This window comes from Ornithorhynchus anatinus, chromosome 7, assembly GCF_004115215.2.
Source record: "Ornithorhynchus anatinus isolate Pmale09 chromosome 7, mOrnAna1.pri.v4, whole genome shotgun sequence".
NCBI lineage: Eukaryota > Metazoa > Chordata > Mammalia > Monotremata > Ornithorhynchidae > Ornithorhynchus > Ornithorhynchus anatinus.
This window is the reverse complement of record NC_041734.1, coordinates 68187315-68210329: the sequence shown is the minus strand read 5'-3', so window position 1 is coordinate 68210329 and position 23015 is coordinate 68187315. Positions and strand designations below refer to the sequence as shown.

At 53.9% G+C, this 23015-nt stretch overlaps 1 protein-coding gene and 1 non-coding gene across 2 annotated transcripts; both read right to left on the bottom strand.

The window, feature by feature from the left end:
* Nucleotides 1–6904: 6904 nt before the first annotated feature.
* Nucleotides 6905–21518, bottom strand: SNRPC (small nuclear ribonucleoprotein polypeptide C). Its single transcript, XM_029069969.2, has 6 exons — nucleotides 21414–21518; nucleotides 18873–18915; nucleotides 12276–12384; nucleotides 10670–10759; nucleotides 9031–9135; nucleotides 6905–7427 (listed from the first exon to the last, which is right to left on the bottom strand). Exons 1-6 carry the CDS (start codon nucleotides 21419–21421, stop codon nucleotides 7303–7305), a joined length of 480 nt encoding a protein of 159 aa, XP_028925802.1. The 5' UTR covers nucleotides 21422–21518; the 3' UTR covers nucleotides 6905–7302.
* On the bottom strand, nucleotides 11489–11626 carry LOC114813621. The gene has a single exon (XR_003761337.1). It is a non-coding gene; the product is annotated as a small nucleolar RNA SNORA7 (small nucleolar RNA).
* Nucleotides 21519–23015: the final 1497 nt, after the last annotated feature.

Here is a 23015-nt window from a genome sequence, read left to right as displayed (position 1 = left end):
AAACCCGACTGAACAAATGAATGCGTGTCCGAGAGCACACCGTGCTGACCACTGTACCTTCCTACCAGGTCACCTCCCCTCTGGCAGAGACAAGGGGATAATCAAGGTAGTTTTCTGGGGAACTTGGATCAGATTCACCAGAATCACCCTGATAATCACCTCCGATTCCTCCTAGGCTGGAGCGGACGATCCATCCACCCGTCCATCACATCGTCGCACCCCTACTCTATGCGGCGCGCTGTGCTAAGCGCTTGGGCGAGCGCTAGAGTTGGTAGCCGCGGCCCCTGGCCTCAAGGAGCCGACCACCCGGCAGGTCACCGTCTAAGTCGAGCACCGTTCTAAGCACTTGGGAAGGAGAACCAGAAACAAAAGCCTCGGGGATGGGGGAGAGGGGAGGGGACACTGTAAGGGACTCACCGTCTAGGGGGAGAGACCGTCGGCTGGCTGAGACCTGCAGATGGGAACCCGAAGCGCTTAGGACAGTGCTCTGCACAGAGGAAGCTCTCAATAAATACTATTGAATGAATGAGTGAGATGGCTACTTCCTTTCCCCGTCCTTCTGGCCGGCTCTCTCCAGCCCGGGGTGAGGTCAGCCCGGGCCCGAGTAAATGTTTGTTAGCTTGTATCCTGCTCTTCTCAGGAACCTCTGCGTAAGCTCCTGCCCCTCACTTCCACCCTCCGCCGCCCACCTCCTCACCGTCCCCCGTTGTCGCCCATCCCGCCGTCGACCCCCGGCCCGCGTCCTCCCGCCGTCCCGGAACGCCCTCCCTCCTCACCTCCGCCAAACTCGCTCTCTTCCCCTCTTCCAAGCCCTCCTGAGAGCTCACCTCCTCCAGGAGGCCTTCCCACACTGAGCCCCCCTTTCCCTCTGCTCCTCCTCCCCTCCCCGTCGCCCCGACTCCCTCCCTCTGCTCTACCCCCTTCCCCGCCCCACAGCACCTGTGCATTTTCATACATATTTATGATTGTAATTATTATATGAATGATGTGTATATATCTATAATTCTAGTTATCGATTTTCTTGGTAGTGCTGTCTACTTGTTTTGTTTTGTTGTCTGTCTCCCCCTTCTAGACTGCGAGCCCGTTGTCGGGTAGGGATTGTCTCTATCTGTTGCCAAATTGTACTTTCCAAGTGCTTAGTGCAGTGCTCTGCACACAGTGAGCGCTCAATAAATGCGATCGAATGAACGATTGAAAAGCCATTTCCTCCGCTCCGGGCCTGCAGACATCTCTGACTAGAAGGGGGCCGGGTCTCACCTCTAGACTGTAACGTCGAGGTGGGCAGAGAACGTAACTGTAAATTGTTGTATTGTCCTCTCCCAAGTGCTTAGTACAGTGCCCAGCACACAGTGAGCGCTCAATAAATACGATTGATTGACAGGCAGGAGTGATTAATTTACAGAGAAGCAGTGTGGCTCAGTGGAAAGAGCCCAGGCTTGGTCCCGGGTACGAATCCCAGCTCTGCCTAGCTGTGTGACCGTGGGCAAGTCACTTCACTTCTCTGTGCCTCAGTGACCTCATCTGTAAAATGGGGATGAAGCCTGCGAGCCTCACGTCGGACAATCTGATGACCCTGTATCTACCCCAGCGCTTAGAAGAGTGCTCTGCACATAGTAAGTGCCGAACAAATACCAACATTATTACTATTATTATTACAAAGAGGGAGCAGGAGGAAGAATGAGGACGTAACAAGACTCAACAGGAGCGTTTCAGGATGACAGAATGAAATACCCACATAAATAATCGAGTCTACGGCGAATTTTAAAGTGCTGAGAACGGCCGCACTTAGAGAAAGAGAATAAGGGTGACTCTTGGCTATCACTTGGGTCTAAACTCTCCTCTCCTCATGCCTTCCAACTCCGTTACATCGGACTCTCTCTCGAGAGCTTACTATAGTGCTCTGCACACAGTAGGTGCTCAGTAAATACCACCGATTGATAGTTTAGACTTGGCCAGAAGTAGGGTGTTAGCACCGTGAGGGTCTGACGCGGGACTCGGCTGGAGGCGGGTGGGGGTGGGGGGTGGCCCAGATGGCAGGTTATTTGATTCGATTATACTTTGATTATTCTGAGACTAATTTTTTATGACTGCCTCTCCCGTCACTCTGCACATAGTAAGCGCTCAATAAATACTATTGAATGGAGTGTAAGCTCCTCGTGGGCAGGGAATATGCCGCTAGTATATTCCCACGTACTGAGTCCAGTGTATTGTACCCCATGCGCACTCAATCATAAATATTACTAGTACTTTTTCTACTAGGGAGTCAGTTGTATTTATTTGAGCACTTACTGTGTACTCAGCGCTTGGGAGAGCCCCTTGTAACAATAAACAGACACATTCCCGGCCCACAAGGAGCTTACAGTCTAGAGGGGAGACAGACATTAATAGAAATAAAGGACAGATACGGACATAAGCGCTGCAGGGCTGGGAGGGGGGCACTGTACTCGTCCCCTCGACCGTATATATCTTTATCACCCTATTTATTTTGTTTAATGAGATGTACATCGCCCTGATTCTATTTAGTTGCCACCGTTTTGATGAGATGTTCTTCCCCTCGACTCTATTTATCGCCATCGTTCTCGTCTGCCCGTCTCCCCCGATTAGACCGTGAGCCCGTCCAACGGCAGGGACCGTCTCTATCTGTTGCCGACTTGTACATTCCAAGCGCTCGGTACGGTGCTCTGCACATAGTAAGCGCTCAATCCTATTGAGTGAATGAACGAAAGGGAGCGAGGGAGGGCGCCGCAGAAGGGAGTGGGAGAAGAGGTAAGGAGGGCTTAATCAGGGAAGGCCTCTTGGAGGAGACGGGCCTTCGATAAGGCTTTGAGGCGGTGAAGAATAATCGTCTACGGCGACGACTATTAAGAGTTTCTACGGGGAGAACTGGATTCCTCCCTGTCTCCCATTCAAAAGCCCCAGGTTCTGGGGCTGATCCGTCAAAGAGAGCTGCCAACTAATCCTTATTCGAATGCCCCGTCGCTCAGCGGCCCCGCCACGGCCTGGCGGTTTCTTCAGACCACGTACAATTTCTGAACCGGCGGCCTGCAGGCTCTCGTCAGAAGAAAGGAGTAGACGAGATGGAGAGAGGAATCTGAGCAGGGCCACCAGGGAGATGCCAAGCCCGGGCATATGGAGACGGCCTGTCCCCAATTCCCCAGCTCGGGGGTCCTTTCCAGGCCCCCTTAGCGAGCTGGGCAGGAAGGGAGGGAAGAAGAAAGTAGCACGGCAGATCTCGGATGGGTTGGCCGGAATCCACCGACGCCTGCATCACGGGACTTTCTCATCACCGACCCACGCGCTTGCTGTTTTTATTCATCCGCAGCCCAGTTCCGTTTCGCAGGTTAAACGGAGAACGCTCGTGGTCCACGACGTAGAATAGACGATTATTAAACCGAAACAAGACGTGACAAACAGGATAATTAGCTGGATCCAAAGACACACACGCACACGACGAGAGCGGGGACAGTGTCTAAGTAAATATTATTCGAAAGATGTTGTTCAACTGCGGTAGATGAACCTAAGGGTGTGAAGTGGATAGGTGTTACGGAGGAGAGCCGAGAGGCCAAAAGTAATCAGGGAGTTGCTCACGGGTTCTGGGGGTGAGGGTGACCATATGTTAGATGATTTTATGGGAGGGAACATGCCGGGCTAAAGTTTTCATTGGTGAACTTTGAAATTCATAAAAAAAAAAATTATTTATTTATTTATTTATTTTTTTATGGTACTTGTATTTGTACCGCTTGGGTAGATAGAAGCTAATCAGGTTGGACACGGTCCACGTCCCTCATGGGGCTCACAGACTTAATCCTCATTTTACAGATGAGGTAACTGAGGCAGAAGTGAAATGACTTCCTCAAGGTCACACGGCAGACAAGTGGCAGATCCAGGCTTAGAACCCAGGTCCTTCTGACTCCCGGGCCCACGTTCCGTCCACCGAACCACGCTGCCTCTCTCTCAATCAACGGTATTATTTGAGCGCTTATACCGTACTAAGTGCTCGGAGGAGTGGCATCTGACATTCTGGCTTGGGGAAAGAAACCCATTAACACCCAACAGCAACACTCTGGACCGTGGCTCTCGAGAGAGATGGGATGGCATTTCACGGAAAACGGCGCCCGTGATCTCCCGACGCAAGCAGCGACCACCGGACGTGGGAGGGACGCCCCTCAGACGGAAGCCTTGGCCTATTGTTGGGGTTCGGGTGAAAGCACCGAGAGGCAGCGTAGCCTAGTGGGGGAGAGCACAGGCCCCGGGGTCAGGAGGACCTGAGTTCTCGTCCCCCACGTGCCACTTCTCTGCTCTGTGACCTCGGTCAGGTCATTTCACTTCTCTGCGCCTCAGTCCCCTCAGCGGTAAAATGGGGACGGAGACTGCGAGCCCCATGGGGGACAGGGACCGTGTCCAACCTCGAATCTACCCCGGTGCTTCGAGCAGTGCCTGGCCCAGAGTAAGCGCTTACAAATACCACAGAGAAGCAGCAAAAATAGGTAAAAGCTTGCCCAGCAGGGCCGTTTTCGGCCGGTGTCATCACCCCCGAGGAATCCGACAACTCAGCCGACCGCCGGTAGACCACGGCCGCTTTCTGCAAAGCATCGCGGATCATTTCACTCCAGCCCCACTTCCCCGATCAGGTTATCCCATTAGCTACCTTAAACACTTCTTGTCAGGATGAATTGAGTTCCTTAAAACGCAGGAGTCACGTCCTGGTATTCATTCGTTCGTTCATTCAATAGTATTTACCGAGCGCTTACTATGTGCAGAGCACCGTACTAAGCGCTTGGAATGGATAATTTGGCAAGAGATAGAGACAATCCCTGTCCGGTCACGGGCTCACAGTCTAATTGGGGGAGACAGACGGACGAAAACAAGACAACAACATCACGATAAATAGAATCAAGGGGATGGACACCTCGTTAATAAAATAAATAGGGTAATAAAAATATATACAAATGAGCGGACTAGCAGAGTGCTGAGGGGAGGGGAAGGGAGAGGGGGAGGAGCAGAGGGAAGGGGGGGAAGGGGGGCTTAGTTGAGGGGAGGTGAAGGGGGGACAGAGAGGCAGCAGAGGGAAAAGGGAAAGCTCGGTGTGGGAAGGCCTCTTGGAGGAGGTGAGCCCTCACTAGGGCTTTGAAGAGGGGAAGAGAGTTAGTTTGGCGGAGGTGAGGAGGGAGGGCGTTCCGGGACGGCGGGAGGACGGCGGCCAGGGGTCGACGGCGGGATAGGCGTGGTAAATACCCTGTGTCAGGGAAAGCCCGTGCAAAGGTACCGTCTGACTCCGGGTGGCTGCAGCCACACCGTTTCTTCTTTTTTTGGGTATCTGCTTGCTAAGTGCCAGGCATCGAGCTAAGCGCTGGGGTAGATACAAGCTTAATCAGGTGGGATAAAGTCCACGACCCACACAGGCCTCACAGTCTTAGAACCCCTTTAACAGATGAGGTAACAAGTACAGAGAATTTACGAGACTAGCACAAGGTCATCCAGCTGACGAGTGGCATTGCCGGGATTAGAACCCAGGTCTCTGTGATTCCCAGGCCGGGCTTTAATCACCGGGTCACGCCGCTTCCCAGAATCTTCCAAATCTGGGGCTCCCTGAACGGGAACGGGTTCGCGTGGGGCAGATGCTAATTTCCCGACTGTATTTTAATGAAAACACGTAACCCCTTCTAGACCGTAAGCTCGTCGCGGGCAGGGAGTGTTATATTCTACTTTCCGAAGCGCTCAGTACAGCGCTCTACACACAGTAAGCGCCCATAAATACGGTTGATCGGAAAGCCTACGTTCCGGCAGAGCTGGGTGCATCGATTCCATCGGTTCAATGGTTGATTTACCAATACCACGCGCGGGTAATATCTGCCCCTCGCTTCTCCATTAACTAGAGAGTTCAAGGACCTTCGATCGTACGCGTGTCCACTTCAAATCTCCGCGCAAAGTAGCCACTCGAATTCTAAGTATTTCCTTTGTCCTAGTGCTCTAACCCACACGGTACTCTCCCGGGTGCTTAGTACAGCGTGCCGCACCCACTCGACGGAAGCGACCGACGGACACGGTGACTCCGGGTCCGCACCAGAAAGCGCGACGAGCCTCCGCCTTCCCTCCTCTACTCGCCATCGACGGGGAGGGTCAGCGAGAGGGTCCCAAGACGCGGAACGTCGCCGGGGGAGAGGGAAGGTCCCGGGAGAACGGCCGAGGTCTAACTCGTGGCCGCTGAGGGTGTCGGGCCTAGGATTCGTGGAAACCCTAGCAGAGGTAAATCCGGATTGGGAGGGTCAAGTTTTGATGCGACATCTCAAAAGCCTAATCGGGTCAAACTGGGGTCACCGGTTGGGTGTAGCCAACTGGGAATTAGGGGCTTCCATTCTGTTCTACCCCCGCCTTGCTCGCCCGTTCTGCGAATTATCGCAACGTTTCTTGGGACGGAAGCAATTTGAAGCGTGGCGCACACGTTCTACCCACGATTGAGAAGATGTGCGCCGTTTTCTTGACGAGGAGAGACTCCCCCCGACCCCAGAATGACACGGGAGGTTCCCGGCTCAAGGACCAGCTAAGGATCTCACGGGGCCGAATGAACCGAAGCAAACCGACACGGTGAGTTACCCTCCTGGTGGTTCCCTCTGAAGCCGCCCGGCCACGGCCACGCTTCTTTTCTGGCCCGGTGGTGCAAGTGGACCATATTTTGGAGGAAGTGCTACCGGTGTCCAAGCATGAACCGCCTGGCTACTTTTATTTCAGGAATCTCAAAAAAAAAACAACCAACCAAACCCCAAAAACCATCTGAGGTTTAGTCTGGAGCCCTTCGGTTCCCCAGAGATCGAGAGATCCTACCGCCCTTCCCCACCACAAGGATGTTGTTGGGAGCTGGTGAATAGGCTGCATTAAAAAAAATAAACACACACCCTACGGGCACTAGAGTTTACAAAATGGTGCATTTTTCAACACGGGATGAAGCCTGCGGGAATTCGTAACTCGGATAGAGTCCAAACCTCCGAGGGCACACAACGGCGAGTGAGCAGAACGGGATATCGGAGTCGGAGAGTCCCCTACTCTCCTCGTTCCTCGCTCCCCTCACGGCCACAAACCAGAATGTCAAGTTTTCTGCAGCTAAACCGCGGTCGACACTTTTATTTTGACACCCCCGGGTACAAGCGAAGTTTCGCCTCCGGGTTTTTATCCCGTCGTTCCCCTTCGCCGGGGAAGGGTGGCAGACTCTGCTTTCGGAGCGTCGGACAGCGCCCCGGCCCCGGGGGGCCGCGGTGGAGAAAAACGAGAAGCGCAGGAGTGAGACGAACGGGCCGCTCTCTCTTCTTATCTGTCTGGGCGGGTCATTCCCGGCCGGGTGGGCACCATCATGGGCCGGGCTGGAGGTCTCATCATCGGGGGTCCGGGCATCATCGGCATGTGTCCGCCCATGGGCGGCCTCATGCCGGGCGCTGGAGGATCCAAAACAGATTCCGCGTTAGAAAGGTTCCCCTCTTCGCACCGCATCTCCCCCATCCGTCCTCCGCACCGTCGGCTCGTAGCGGGCAGGGGACGCGGCTACCAAATCCGTTCTGCTGCACTCTCCCGAGCGCTGAGCACAGTCCTCTGCGCGCGGAGAGCACCCGAGAAGCACCCCTGACCGACTGACCCGCTGAAAAGATCTGGGGGTCTTGAAGACCCGGGGGGCAAAGTTATCTAGACATCTTGAATCCAAAGGGAGAAGAAAGAAGGAGGGAGGGCTGAGGATCGTAAACCTTCAACAGCATTTAGAAGACACCGGTGAAGGTTGTCCCCGGGTCTTCCTTCTCCCATCTTCACCCAGAGGAAAATAACAATAATGGATGATTATAGCGTTTGTTGAGGGCTTACTACGTGTCAAGCGCTGTCGTAAGCCTGGAGTGGAAACAGGTTAATCGGGTAGGACACGGTCCCTGTCCCACACGGGGCTCAGACTCCAAGACAGAGGGAGATTGGGAGTCAGTAATAATCGCTGTGGTATTTGTGAAGCACTCAGTCTGTGCCAGGCACTGTCCTAAGCACCGGGGTGGATACGAGATAATCGGGTTGGACACGGTCCCTGCACGGGGGTCACGCTCAACGCCCATTTTACGGAAGAGGGAGCCGAGGCACAGAGAAGTGACTTGCCCCAAATCACCCGGCAGACAAGCGGCGGAGCCGGGACTAGAACCCAAGTCCTTCTGACTCCCAGATCCGGAATGAATCCCCCCATTTTACGGATGAGGAAACGGAGGCACAGGGAAGTCAAGTGCTCTGCCCAAGGTCGCGCAGCGGGCAAGGGCCAGAGCTGGGATTAGACCCCGGTACCTCTGACTCCCAGGCCCGTGCTCTTTCAACTAGGCCCTGGCGGCTCCTGATACATCCCCTGTCGTCGTCATCATCAGTGGGGTTTACCGAACACTTACTAGGTTCCCGAGCACCGTACTAAGCACTTGGGAGAGCACCGGGGGTAGAGATCAGCTGCCTGGCTCCTGCTGGACTCTCCTAGGCGTTTAGCACACTGCCTGACGTTCAGTGGGCGTTCACTAAAACGTCACCGGTGACGGCGATCGTCTTTGCTGTGACTCAGGATATGGGCAAAGTACAGAGAGTGTTTTGGAGTTCCCTGATTTTAAGCTCTAGGTGAAGACCGTCCCGCATGGGGCTCAGTCTCAATCCCCATTTTACAGAGGTGGTACTTGAGGCACAGAATAATAATAACGACGGTTATGGTATTTGTTAAGAACTTATTCTGTGCCAGTCACTGTACAGAGCGCCGGGGGGATACGGGCATATCGGGTTGGATGTAGTCCCTGTCCCACGTGGGGCTCAGAGTCTCGATCCCCATTTTCCAGATAAGGTAACCGAGGCCCAGAGAAGTGAGGTGACTCGCCGAAGGGCACAGAGCAGACGAGCGGTGGAGCCTGGATTAGAACCCGTGACCTTCCGACTCCCAGGCCCGGGCTCTACTCACTACGCGACCAGACGGACACCTAAGACAGCTGACGACACCTCTTTTGAAGATGTGGAGGCTGGGAGGGGTGAAGACAAACTTACCAGGCCCCACGGGCATCATTCCAGGAGGAGGGGGACCCATCATCGGCATCATAGGGGGACCCCCCATATGGGGCGCTGGCATCATACCGGGGCGAGGAGGACCGGCTGAAAGACAAGATCGAGCTTCGGGTTAAACGTCACCGTGATCGCCATCAGGGTACTTGTCCAGCGCTTACTATGTGCCAAGCACTGTCCTAAACCCTGGGGTAGATTCAAGTTAGTCAGGTGGGACACAGTCCCTGTCCGGCCTAGGGCTCGCTCGCTTAATCTGAGAGTGAGACGAGGTAATCTGAGAAGCAGCGTGGCTCAGCGGAAAGAGCCCGGGCTTGGGAGTCAGAGGTCACGGGTTCGAATCCCGGGCCCGCCACTTGGGCTGCAAAGGATCCTTGTTCCGACACATTACTTAAATGACACCTGAATGCTTTTATCCATGGAGTTTCAGGCCAAGAGACGCTTAGCCGGTGACTCAATCTGAATGGAATACTGTCCCTCTGCCCTTCTTTAAAATCGATAATTAAGTCCTTACCATGTGCCAGGCACCGAGGTAGATACAAGCTGATAATAATAATAATGTTGGCATTTGTTAAGCGTCTACTATGTGCAGAACACTGTTCTAAGCGCCGGAGTAGAAACAGGGTCATCAGGTTGTCCCACGTGAGGCTCACAGTCTTCATCCCCGTTTGACAGATGAGGTAACTGAGGCACAGAGAAGTTAAGTGACTTGCCCATGGTCACAAAGCTGACAGGTGGCAGAGCAGGGATTCAAACCCATGACCTCTGAATCCCAATCAGGTTGGACACAGTCCAAGTCCCACAAGGAGCTCACAGTCTTAATCCCCATCTTACAGATGAGGAAAGAGACGCGGAAAAGGTCACACGGCCGCCTTCTCTTCCATCGCTCGTCAGCTGTGTGACTGCGGGCAAGTCACTTCACTTCTCTGTGCCTCAGTTACCTCATCTGTAAAATGGGGATTAACTGTGAGCCTCACGTGGGACAACCTGATCGCCCTGTATCTACCCTAGCGCTTAGAACAGTGCTCTGCACATATTAAGCGCTTAACAAATACCAAAATTATCATCACTACTTGAACTCTCTACTTAAAGGTGCCGTGTTTTATAAAATGGTATCTGTGAAGCACTCGCTACCTGCCAGGCGCCGTACTGAGCGCCGAGGGTAGACATCAGATAATCGGGTTGGACGCTTTCCATGTCCCACATGGGCTCGCGTCTTTAATCCCCGTTTTACAGGAGGTAACTGAGGCCCAGAGAAGTGAAAAGGTCACACGGCAGGCGTTGTGGCAGAGCCGGGATTAGAACCCGGGTCCTCCGACTCCCAGGCCCGGGCTCTTCCCACGGGGCCACGGCCCTTCCAAACCGTCGGTTGCCCTCGGGCTCCGCTCTCGTGAGCGTACCCTTCCCGCGACAATCGGGCAGGCCCTCCACGTGGACGTGGATTTCAGCGATTCATCCACTCTGCCATCTGTCTGGTGATCCGAAAGCGCCCCCCCCGCCCCCGGATTCGGAGACGGCCCGAACCCAAAGCGAGGGGCACGAGCATCTAGGGGGAGGATCGCCGGTGGCAAAATGTACCCGGAAGGTGGCCGAAACACGGAAAAGGAAACAAAAGAAGCCAACTTACGGAGACTCGGGGGCGGGGGGATCATCGCCCCGCCAGGAGGAGGAGCCGAGAACGGCGTGGGAGGGATTTTTCCTTGTTGAAATGCAGCCGCTTTTTGGAGAGAGAACGTCAGCACGTTAATTTAGCATTTCGATCCCCGGTTTCTCGATCGTCAATAACTCCTTTGTGAGACAGTTAACCAATAGGCAGGCCTGGCCACAGATTCCCTAGCCACATCTGGGTCGACTTAAGGGCAATCTCTCGGTTAAGATCATATCAGTTGTGCACCTCGGCACAGGAAGATTCTAACTTAGAGTGAGTCTTCCTGAAGTGAAAGGGGGCTGATGGAGGGAGAAGTTGTTAAAACACCTCGCTGCGTGAAAGAAGTGCATAAACCAGGCATGTCAACGGCAAAGTGTCAACGGTTCCCCCTCTCCCCACACCAAACCCCGTCGCCGACGACTCTCGGCCTCGGTACTCTTCGGGCATCGTGAGGTTTTTTTTTGCTTCCACCTCCCCGACCCCAGTTTTTAAGCGGATCGTCCCAAAGCCGGGACACTTCTTCTCTGGAGATAGTGCATGAAACACTAAACACCCGTTTCTCGGAGTTGATCAAAACTCTTGTCTTATGCCATCGGGTCATTTCCGACCCACAGCGACACCACGGACACGTCTCTCCCAAAACGTCCCGCTCCCTCCTGCGATCGTCCTGGTAGTAGATCCAGAGAGTTTTCTTGGTATAAATACGATCGCGGTTTAACACTACCGCCTTCCCCGCGGTAAACTCGAGTCTCCGCCCTCGACTCCCGTGCCGCCGCTGCCCGGCACGGGGGAGTTTTGACCTGTAGCAGATTGTCTTCCACTCGCCAGCCACTGGCCAAGCTGGGAATGGAATGGGTAGGCCTCTGCTTCACTCTCCCTCCCCTGGCCGAGACTGGTAGAGTACTGGAAACTCTCCAGGTGCGAAGCTGAGGGGGGCATCAAAACTCACTCCTCCTTTTCTTCGGGGGGGGGGGGGGAGAGGAAAATCGGGTAACGGTGAAATGGTAAGGATGACGCCTTCGGTGGGGCTTTAATGGGGCCCTCTGGTTCAAGGTCACCGCTCTGAAACTACAATCCAGATTCCCCGCTCCGCCCCCTAAATCGAGCACCGGCGACGTCCCACAAACGCGCGATGATAAAAAGTTGATTCTGACAAAGCGATGGCTGTCTGGCTTCTTTGTTCACCCTATCCTTGTAACCCAGGTAGAGGGCAGAGCGAACCCAGACGACAATATCAATTCTTCCATTTGGAGGGAATTACAGATCTCTTCTCTGGAGTCTCCCGTGTGGCCGGAGGTGAGTTCTCAAGCTTTGAAGGATCAGCACAAAGGGGGCTCTGTGCCGTTTATGAACCTGGGAACCATTACCGCGCCAAGACCGGCAGCTCCAAGACTCCGTGACCGCTCGGGCTTGCTTCAGGCAAGCTCGGCGTGCCGTGCTCTCCGCGAAAGAAGCCTACTCACGGACCCCGGCCCGTCGAAACGATCCCCGGCCCGACACGGAGGCGTGTTTCTTCTAAGAGCAAATGACACGGGAGCCCTCCCCGCTCCCGTCGGGTCAGCCGAAAAGGAGGAATTCTACTCACTCGTTTTGTCAATCAGGCTCTGAGCTTGCTCCTCCATCCATTTCTGATAATAGTCCTTCACGTTCTCTTTGTGCTTCCGACCGCTGCAGTGGGTCTTCCTCACAGACGGCTGGGAAATAAACAAGACGGCAAATCATCCGCCCGTCCGCATTCGCCTCAGGCCCAAGGTGTCTCGGAGAAGCAGCGTGGCCACGGGGCCTGGGAGTCAGGACATGGATTCTCAACCCGACTCCGCCACTCGGCTGCCGGGGAACCCTGGGCAAGTCGCTTCACTTCTCTGGACTTTACTCACCTCGCCTGGAAAAGGGGGATGAAGACTGTGAGCCCCACGTGAGGCAACCCGATGATCTTGTATCTACCCCAGCGCTTAGAACAGTGCCTGGCACATAATAAGGGCTTAACGGGTAAGATTTTTTGTAAAAAAGGAGTCACCTAGAGCCCAACCCTCAATTAATCAGGTAGGTGATGGTACACGCCGAGCGCTTACTATATGCGCTAAGCGCTAGGGAGAATGCAACAGGGTTGGCGGACACGTTCCCTGCCCGTATTGGGCTTCCGTCTAGAAGGGAAGACTAGCATTAATATGAATAATTTATAATATATAAGGGAAGGTAGCTAAGTGCCACGGGGTCGGGCGAGTATCAAACGCCCAAAGGTCACAGGCCCAAGTGCCCAGACGACGCGGAGAGAGAGCGAGCCGGAGAAAAGGAGAGGGCGTCAGCGGGGAAGGCTTCAGTTGGGATTTCCCTCGGGAGGCCACAGAGTCCCCCGGCCAAAGCGTCGCTCACCCAGCTCCCGCCGACCGGGCCCGGCAGCTCAGACGCTGCCCGCACGTGGGGAAAGCACCCTACTGGCTCGGCACCGAGAAACCATCGCAACGACTCTGCCAAGGAGCCCATTTCAGCAGCGGGGGATATCGGAGTAAGGGCGCGGAAAGGCTCAGAGACGGGCAGAGGAACTGGCCGACTGACAGCGGGCGTCCCAACAGAAAAAGGAAATGGCAAATGAACACTCTGAGCACTACGACGAAGAGACGCCGGACACCGTTCTAAACTCTAGCATTAGGCCGTCGAGTCGTCTCCGACCCACAGCGACGCCACGGACACATCTCTCCTTGAGCGCCCCAACTCTAACTGCCATCGTTCCGGTAGTGGATCCAAAGAGTTTTCTTGGTCAAAATCTGGAAGTGGTTTACCATCGCCTCCTTCCGCGCTGTAAACTCGAGTCTCCGCCCTCGACTCTCCCCCGTGCCGCTGCTGCCCGCTTTCGACTTGCTGGCAGATTGCCTTCCATTCGCTAGCCACTGCCCGAGCTAGGAATGGAACGGCCGGGCCTCTGCTCGACTCTCCCTCCCGTAGCCGGGACTGGTGGAGGACTGGAAACTCTCCAGGTGCTGTCCTTAGAGGGGCAACTGAGGTTCTAGTAGCCCGATTTCTGGACCAATTCTGTGTCAATTCCTCGGGGTGCATTAATTGAAAACCAACCGTCCATTCCGACGGCACCGCACGGATCCATCACCAACAACTGCCGGTCTCACCTTCGCAATATCGCCAAGATCCCCCCTTTCCTCTCCACCCAAAGGGCTATCTTACCGGTACAGGCTCTCGTAATATCCCAACCGGATTATTGTGTCAGCCTCCTCTCCGATCTCCCTTCCTCCCGTCTCTCCCCGCTCCGGTCTATTCTTCATTCCGCTGCCCGGCTCATCTTCCTGCAGAAACGCTCTGGGCACGTCACTCCCCTCCTCAAAAACCTCCAGCGGTTGCCCGTCGACCTCCGCACGAAACAAAAACTTCTCACTCTAGGCTTCGAGGCTCTCCGTCCCCTCGCCCCCTCCCACCTCTCCTCCCTTCTCTCTTTCCGCCGCCCACCCCGCCCGCTCCGCTCCTCCGCCGCCCAACTCCTCGCCGGCCCCCGTTCTCGCCTATCCCGCCGTCGACCCCCGGCCCACGTCCTCCCTCGGCCCCGGAACGCCCTCCCTCCTCACCTCCGCCAAACTGACTCTTTTCCCCCCTTCAAAGCCCTCCTGCGAGCTCACGTCCTCCAGGAGGCCTTCCCAGACCGAGCCCTCCCTTTCCCTCTGCCGCTCCTCCCCACGGCACTTGTGCATATTGGTATATATAATTTATTACTCTATTTTAATGATGTGTATATATCTACGATTCTATTTATCTTGATGACATTGACACCAGACTACTTGTTTTGTTCTGCTTTGCCGTCTCTCTCCCCCGTTTAGACCGTGAGCCCGTTGTTGGGTAGGGATGGTCTCTACCTGTTGCCAAACTGTCCATTCCAAGCACTCAGTACAATGCTTTGCACACGGTAAGTGTTCAACAAATACAACTGAACGAATAAAATGGGGACCAAGACGATGAGCTCCACGAGAAGCGTCCCACCTGCTTTGCTTGCATTTACCCCCGCGGCTTAGTACAGTGCCTGGCACGTAACGAGTGCTTAAGAGACCTCATCGTGCTAACGGCCTTAACGTTTAAAAGCACTTAATGCAGTGAATTCTCCCCGTAGGAGCCCGAAGAATAGCGCTGTCCTGAACTCCTCCTCCGCCTGACCGTTCCACCTGGTTTCCTCTGGGAGCCACAGAAAGCGTAGCCCAGGACACACGCACGGCATTCGTGGGTAACGACCACCGCCTCGTACCTGGCCCCTGTTCTGCAAAATGTAACGCCAGCGTTGACCCGAGTCCCGCCGCGGGCTCCCCGGGCTATCCCCAGTGCAATGAGAGCGAAAACCTAAGCCTAAATAACAGCAGCAAGCCCAAAGGGGCCCGAACATTTCCACAATCAATCCGTCGAGGGCATTCGGCGAGCACTCCCGCGTGCCCAACACTGTCCTAAGAGCTCGGGAGGGTGGACCAGCAGAGACAGACGCGGTGTCTCCTCGCACGGAGCGGACGGAAAGACGGACGTGAAAACCAATTCCGGGTGGGTACGGCCGAACACGGTGGGGGCCGGGGGAGCCCCCCGCTTCAACGCCACAACTCCCCCCCATCTTCAGAGTCCCCCGAAAATCCCACATCCTCCAAGAGATCTTCCCTGCTTAATTCACAACCCTCCACGCCCCGATATTTATCGAAGGCCTGGGTGCGGAGCACTGTACTGAGCGCTTGGGAGCGTACGATGCACGACGCCGCTTCCCGCCCCCCGGAGGTGTTTAGATCCTAGACCCGGGTCATATTCGGCCATCAGCCTTCCCCCCTTAGTAACTACGTGTATTTACAACCACCCTCGGTTGGCTCGGTGGAAAGAGCCCGGGCTTGGGAGTCCGAGGTCGTGGGTTCGAATCCCGCCCCCTGCCACTTATCGGCTGGGTGACCTCGGGCAAGTCGCCTCGCTTCTCTGGGCCTCAGTTCCCTCATCTGTAAAATGGGGATGAAGACTCTGTATCTACCCCAGCGCTCGGAACAATAATAATAATAACGTTGGCATTTGTTAAGCGCTTACTATGTGCAGAGCACTGTTCTAAGCGCTGGGGTAGACACAGGGGAATCCGGTCGTCCCACGTGGGGCTCACAGTCTTCATCCCCATTTTCCAGATGAGGGAACTGAGGCACAGAGAGGTGAAGTGACTCAGTGCTTGGCACCTAGTAAGCGCTTGACAAATACCATCATCATGAATGATTATTATTTATTCTCTACACTCTATGTCGACTTGTTTTTTTCAGGTATTTCATTTCATCCTGACACGTCCCTACTTCCTGTTCCGCCCTTATTCTTCCTCCTACTTCCCCTCTCTAAATAATTATCCGTCGGGGTCTCCCGTGCGATCGTGAGCCCGCCCCCAAGACCGAGGACCAGTATCTTTTGATCCGGGTACGCTCTCCACAGTGCTTGGCGCAGCGCTCTACAAGCGGGGGGGGGAAAACAAACCAACCTCAAAGAATACAGTCGATTAAACCTGCACAGTAAAAACTAAAGGTTCCCGGCTCCATCAGGGAATTCATGGCATCATCTCGGGAACTTTGCGCCTAATGATACGGAGCAGGTTCATATGTTTTCTCTTGTTTGAACACATTTAACGCCTCTCTGACACCTTCTTCGGGCCTCCGGGATGGCGACCAAGTGCTCCGCCACGGCAGTTCAATAAAAACCCGGAGTGAAGACGGAGCTTGTTCTCCTCAAAACATTCCTGTGAACCAGGGGCGGGGAAAGGACCATCATTCCCATTATAAGAATCCAAGAGAGGTCATTCCGGGGACAAAGAGCCAGGGCCTGGGAGTCAGAAGACTTGGGTTCTAATCCCCACACCGCCACTTGCCAGCTGTGTGGCTGTGGGCAAGTCACTTCACTTCTCCGGGCCTCAGCGACCTCCTCTGGAAAATGGGGATGAAGACTGTGAGCCCCACGTGGGACAACCTGACCTACCTTCTATCTACCCCAGCGCTTAGAACGGCGCTTGGCACATAGTAAGCGCTTAAATACCCTCATTATTACTATTTTTATTATCAAGAGTCTGTTCAGGCCAGAACTCTTCAGCAGTGGCCCCAGGATGCTTGGGTGTTACCCTCCCGTACATCCCTCCCTAACATCTACCCTAGCAACTCACGTCGGAGCGTTTGTAGGAAAAGCTCTTCTCTTCCCCGGCCCCCTCTCCCTTCTGCCTCCTTCGTTCATTCAGTCGTGTTTATTGAGCGCCTACTCTGTGCAGAGCACTCTACTAAGCGGTTGGGAGAGGATAATGCAACAATAAGCAGACACATCCCCTGCCTACAACGAAATTAGTCTAGAGGAGGGGGAAACAGACGTTGGACACTCGATATTCTCCCCAGCCAACCCCACAGCCCTTATATACGTATCTTTAAATTATATAGTATTGCTCATTCATATTAATGTCTGTCTCTCCCTCTAGACTGCAAACTCCTTAAGGGCAGGGAACAGGTCTGCTGATTCTGTTACATTACACTCTTGGAAAGAGCCCGGGCTTGGGAGTCAGAGGTCACGGGTTCCAATCCCGGCTCCGCCGCCCGTCAGCCGTGTGACTCTGGGCAAGTCACTCACTTCTCCGTGCCTCGGTTCCCTCATCTGGAAAATGGGGATGAAGACTGTGAGCCCCGCGTGGGACAACCTGATCACCTTGTATCCTCTCCAGCGCTTAGAACAGTGCTTTGCACAAAGTAAGCGCTTAACAAATGCCGTCATTGTTATTAGACACGGTCCCCGCCCGCTGCTAATTTGGAGGGGCTTGTTTACCCCTCTTAAGTGGGGTCAGTAGCCCAGATCTCCTAATTCTTAGCCAGACTAGGCTTGCGTGGGAGGAGGAATAAACACGGCCAAGTGAAAGATGATCCCGGGGAGGGGGCGGTTCTCACAGGTATAGTGAATTCCTTTTACAAACATCCACTCTGAAACCCATTCCTGCAAAATGATAAGTATCTGTATTTGTTAAGCACTGTTCTAAGCGCTGGGGTAGATATAGGGTCATCAGGTGGTCCCACGTGAGGCTCAGTCTTCATCCCCATTTTCCAGATGAGGTCACTGAGGCACACAGAAGTGAAGTGACTTGCCCACAGTCACCAAGCTGACAAGCGGTGGAGCCGGGATTTGAACCCACGACCTCCGACTCCCCAGCCTGCACTCTTTCCACTGAGCCACGCTGCTTCTCTAAAACTTACTTCTGCTGGAAAAAGAAAAAAAAAAATCACATTTCTTCAGTGTCCCCAAGAAGACTGGAGAAAATGAAAGATTAATAATAATAATAATAATATTGGTATTTGTTAGGCGCTTACTATGTGCCGAGCACCGTTCTAAGCGCTGGGGGAGATACGGGGTCATCAGGTTGTCCCACGTGAGGCTCACGGTCTTCGTCCCCATTTTCCAGATGAGGTCACCCAGAGAAGTGAAGCGACTCGCCCACAGTCCCACGGCTGCCAAGCGGCAGAGCCGGGATTCGAACCCGCGACCTCTGACTCCCAAGCCCGGGCTCTTGCCACTGACTGCAAGACTGGTGGTGACTGCCGGTGACTGCAGCCTAGCTAATTATCCTCCCGAATGTCTTTTAAAAGAAAGAGTTGAGCCGTCAGACTGATTATCCTTCCACACGCCTTTTAAAAGAGTTAACGGTAAGCGACGGCACAGCAGAAGGGCATTGGGAATTTAACAGTCGAGTCTGAGGGCTTAACTACGCGCGGAGCACTGTACTAAGCACCTGGGAGAGTACGATACAACAGTGTACAGAGATAAGATACTTGTCCACAAGGAGCTTAATCTGGAGGGGGAGGCAGGCATTAATATAAATTCACGGGGCGGAGGAGGGAGGAGACACACCAAGCCACTAACAGAATAAATGTTGGTCTTTCTTAAGCTCTTACTATGTGCAAAGCGCTGGGGGGGGGGATACAGGGTGATCAGATTGCCCCACGTGGGGCTCACGGTCTTAATCCCCATTTTCCAGATGAGGGAACCGAGGCACAGAGAAGTGAAGCGGCTCGCCCAAAGTCACACGGCCGGCAGGCGGCGGATCCGGGATCCGAACCCTCGACCTCTGACTCCCAAGCCCGGCGGGCTCTTTCCACCGAGCCCCGCTGCTCCGTCCAAAATAAACGATCCCTTCGGGTCCCAGACCCATCGGGAGTCCAGTACTTACCGAGTCGTGCGTAAGGTAGGTATCACAGTAGTCACAGTAAAACCTGAGGGGTGGAAAAAAGAGCGAATGTTAAAAATATCTACATTAAAAATATCTAATATTAAAATAAGAGTGAACATTAGCAACACCAAGGGGCTTCAGTGTTCCCGCCGAGTGGTAAACACCAGTTAGGAAGCTCCAAGCTTGTTTTTTTGCACACTTTTCCGTTCCCCCGGTTCTATTCTAACTCCCCCAAGCACTCAGTACAGCGCCCTGTGTTCGTTCATTCATTCTGTCGTCTTTATCGAGCGCTTACTGCGTGCAGAGGACTGTACTGAGCGCTTGGAATGGGCAATTTGGCCACAGATAGAGACCATCCCTGCCCAACGACGGGCTCCCAGTCCAAGTGCTCCATAAATACGACTGACGGATGACCAAACGGATAACGATAATGGCATCTGCTAAGCGCTTACTACGTGCCGAGCACTGTTCTAAGCGCTGGGGTAGATGGACGGTCATCCGGTGTTCCCACGTGGGGCTCACAGTCTTCATCCCCATTTTAACGTTGGTATTTGTTAAGCGCTTACTATGTGCACAGCACTGCTCTAAGCGCTGGGGTAGACACAAGGGAATCAGGTTGTCCCACGTGGGGCTCACAGTCTTCACCCCCATTTTACAGCTGAGGGAACTGAGGCACAGAGAAGTTGAGTGGCTTGCCCAAAGGCACACAGCTGACAAGTGGCAGAGCAGGGATTCGAACCCCTGATATCTGACTCCAAAGCCCGTGCTCTTTCCACTGAGCCACGCCCGGAGAAGTGACTTGCCCAAAGCTAAGTGGCAGAGTCGGCATTCGAACCCACGACCTCTGACTCCCAAGCCCGGGCTCTTCCCACCGCGCCTGGATGCAGTCATTGCCACCCTCTGTATAGAACTCATCTCAATACTCCATCCCTTCGCCCGTCTCGTGCCACAAACCCACTCATTTACTCCCCGAGGCGCTTAGTACAGTGCTCTGCGTGCAGTAAGCGCTCAGTAAATACAACTGATTGACGACCACCTGGATGCGGTCAGCCCCTCCCTCTGTACTGAACTCAATCCCCTCGCTCCCCCATCCCTTCGCCCACCTCGGGCCACCAACCCACTCACTTCTTCCCCCGGGGCGCTTAGCCCAGTGCTCTGCACGCATTAAGCGCTCAATAGATGCCACTGATTGACGACCCAAAGGACGCATTCAGCACCACCCTCTGTACTGAGCGCAACCCCCGGCTCCTCCATCCCTTGGGCCATCTCCTGCCACAAACCCACTCGTTCACCCCCGCAAACGCTTAGTCCGGTGCTCTGCACGCAGTAGGCGCTCAATAAATGCCACCGACTGTCAACCAACTGACTGTACTGAGCCCCTCCCTCTGCACTGAGCGCAACCCCCTGGCTCCTCCATCCCTTCCCCCACCTCCTGGCGGCCTGGCTCAGTGGAAAGAGCCCGGGCTCGGGAGTCAGAGGTCATGGGTTCGAATCTCAGCTCTGCCACTTGTCAGCTGTGGGACTGTGGGCAAGTCACTTCACTGTGCCACAGTTCCCTCATCTGGAAAATGGGGATGAAGACTGTGAGCCCCACGTGGGACAACCTGATCACCTTGTTTCCCCCCAGTGCTTACAACAGTGCTTTAGCACATAGTAAGCACTTAAAGACCAACATTATCTCCCTCCGTGCTTGGGACAGTGCTTGGCACATAGTAAGTGCTTAATACCAACATTATCTCCCCCAGCGCTTAGAAGAGTGCTCTGCACATAGTAAGCGCTTAACAGCTACCCACATTATCTCCCCCAGCGCTTAGAACAGTGCTCTGCACATAATAAGCGCTTAAAACAGTGCTCTGCACGTAGTAAGCGCTTAACAGCTACCCACATTATCTCCCCCAGCGCTTAGAACAGTGCTCTGCACATAAGCGCTTAAAACAGTGCTCTGCACGCAGTAAGCGCTTAACAGCTACCCACATTATCTCCCCCAGCGCTTAGAACAGTGCTCTGCACATAATAAGCGCTTAGAACAGTGCTCTGCACGCAGTAAGCGCTTAACAGCTACCCCCATTACCTCCCCCAGCGCTTAGAACAGTGCTCTGCACATAGCAAGCGCTTAACAGCTACCCCCATTACCTCCCCAGCGCTTAGAACAGTGCTCTGCACACAGTAAGCGCTTAATACCAGCCTTACCTCCCCCAGCGCTCAGAACAGTGCTCTGCACATCGTAAGCGCTGAACCAACACCGACCTTATTAGAAAGGCAGTCATTCCCCTCCCCCCCCCCAGAGCGTGCGCTTAGGGCAGCGGCGTGCACGCACTGAGCGCTCGGCCCCCCCTCACTGCCGCCCCCGGGCGGTAGGTGCGGGTACTGCAGGCCGTGCGCGCTCAGCCAATAGGATGGCTGGATTCCGGGGGGGGGGGGAGGAGGAAAGAAGGAGGGCGAGCGCTGCGCCCCCCCCCCCCCCCGGCAGGACCGGAGCCCGGTTCCTCCCGCTTCCCCTCCTCTCCGTTGCCCCCGCTCCGCTCCCCCGACTCCGCTCACTTGGGCATGATGCTCCCCGCCGTCCGGCCGCCCCCTTCTCCGCGCCTCACCGCCCGCCGGAAGTGACGCACTGACGCCACGTCCCGCCGCCCGCGGCCCCTGTTACGTGCGCGCGGCCCCTTTGGCGCGCGCGGCCTACGGGGGCCGGCGGGGCTCAGTCGGCGACGTTCGCCCGCGCTTCGCGCCCTGGGTTGAACCGCCGCCGGGGGAGGAGGAGAAGGAGGCGGGGCGGCCCGGAAGTGACGTCGGCGGCCGCCGAGGGCCCGGCCACGCCCACTTCGAAACGGGCCCCGTTCGATGGCGCCCCCTGTGGGTTTTACTGTTAACGACAGTAATGATGGTGGTGGTTAATATTAATGATGGTACTTGTGAAGCGCTTACTACTGGTAAGGAGAATCATTATGGCATTTGTTAATCATGATAAAATCATATAATTAAAAATAATAATCAATAATAAAACAATAATAATGATGGTACTTGTCAAGCCCTTACTACTGATGATAATAACAATGGCATTTGTTAGTAATGATAAAATAATAGCATAAAAATAATAATCAATAATAAAACAATAATAATGATGGTACTTGTTAAGCCCTTACTACTGATAAGGAGAATCATTATGGCATTTGTTAATCATGATAAAATAATAGCATAAAAATAATAATCAATAATAAAACAATAATAACGATGGTACTTGTTAAGCACTTACTACTGATAAGGATAATAATTATGGCATTTGTTAATAATGATAAAATAATATAATAACGATAATAATAAATAATAAACAACAATGGTACTTGTTAAGCGCTTACTGCTGTTAAGGACAATAACTATGGCATTTGTTAATAATGATAACTAATATAATAAAAAATAATAATAAATAATAAAATAATACCGATGGTATTTGTTAAACCCTTACTATGTGCCGAGCGCTGTTCTAAGCGCTGGGGGAGATACAGGGTCATCAGGTGGTCCCACATGGTGCTCACAGTCTTCACCCCCATTTTCCAGATGAGGGAACTGAGGCCCAGAGAGGTGAAGTGACTTGCCCACAGTCACACAGCTGACAAGCGGCAGAGCTGGAATTCAAACCCACGACCTCGGACTCCCAAGCCCGGGCTCCTGCCACTGAGCCACGCTGCTTTTAATCCCTCTCTGCCTCTTGTCTGCTGTGTGATCTTGGGCAAAATTGCAAAATGGGAATTCAAAGCTTCTTAGACTGTTCATTTATTCATTCAATAGTATTTATTGAGCGCTTACTATGTGCAGAGCACTGGACTAAGCGCTTGGAATGGATAAATCGGCAACAGATGGAAACAATCCTTGCCCATTGACGGGCTCACCGTCTAATCGGGGGAGACGGACAGACAAGAACAATAGCAATAAATAGAATCCGGGGGAGACGGACAGACAAGAACAATAGCAATAAATAGAATCCAGGGGATGAACATCTCATTAAAGCAATAGCAATAAATAGAATCAAGGTGATGTACATCTCATTAACAAAATAAATAGGGTAATAAAAATATATACAAATGAGCAGAGGAGCACAGTGCTGAGGGGAGGGGAAGGAGCAGCGGGAAACGGGGGGGACAAGGGGGC

Coding starts and splice junctions, on each gene's coding strand:
- SNRPC (XM_029069969.2), bottom strand. Junction 12,385..18,872: donor CCTACCTTACGCACGACTCG/GTAAGTACTGGA, acceptor TTTATTTCCCAG/CCGTCTGTGAGGAAGACCCA. Junction 10,760..12,275: donor GAGCCTGATTGACAAAACGA/GTGAGTAGAATT, acceptor CTCTCCAAAAAG/CGGCTGCATTTCAACAAGGA.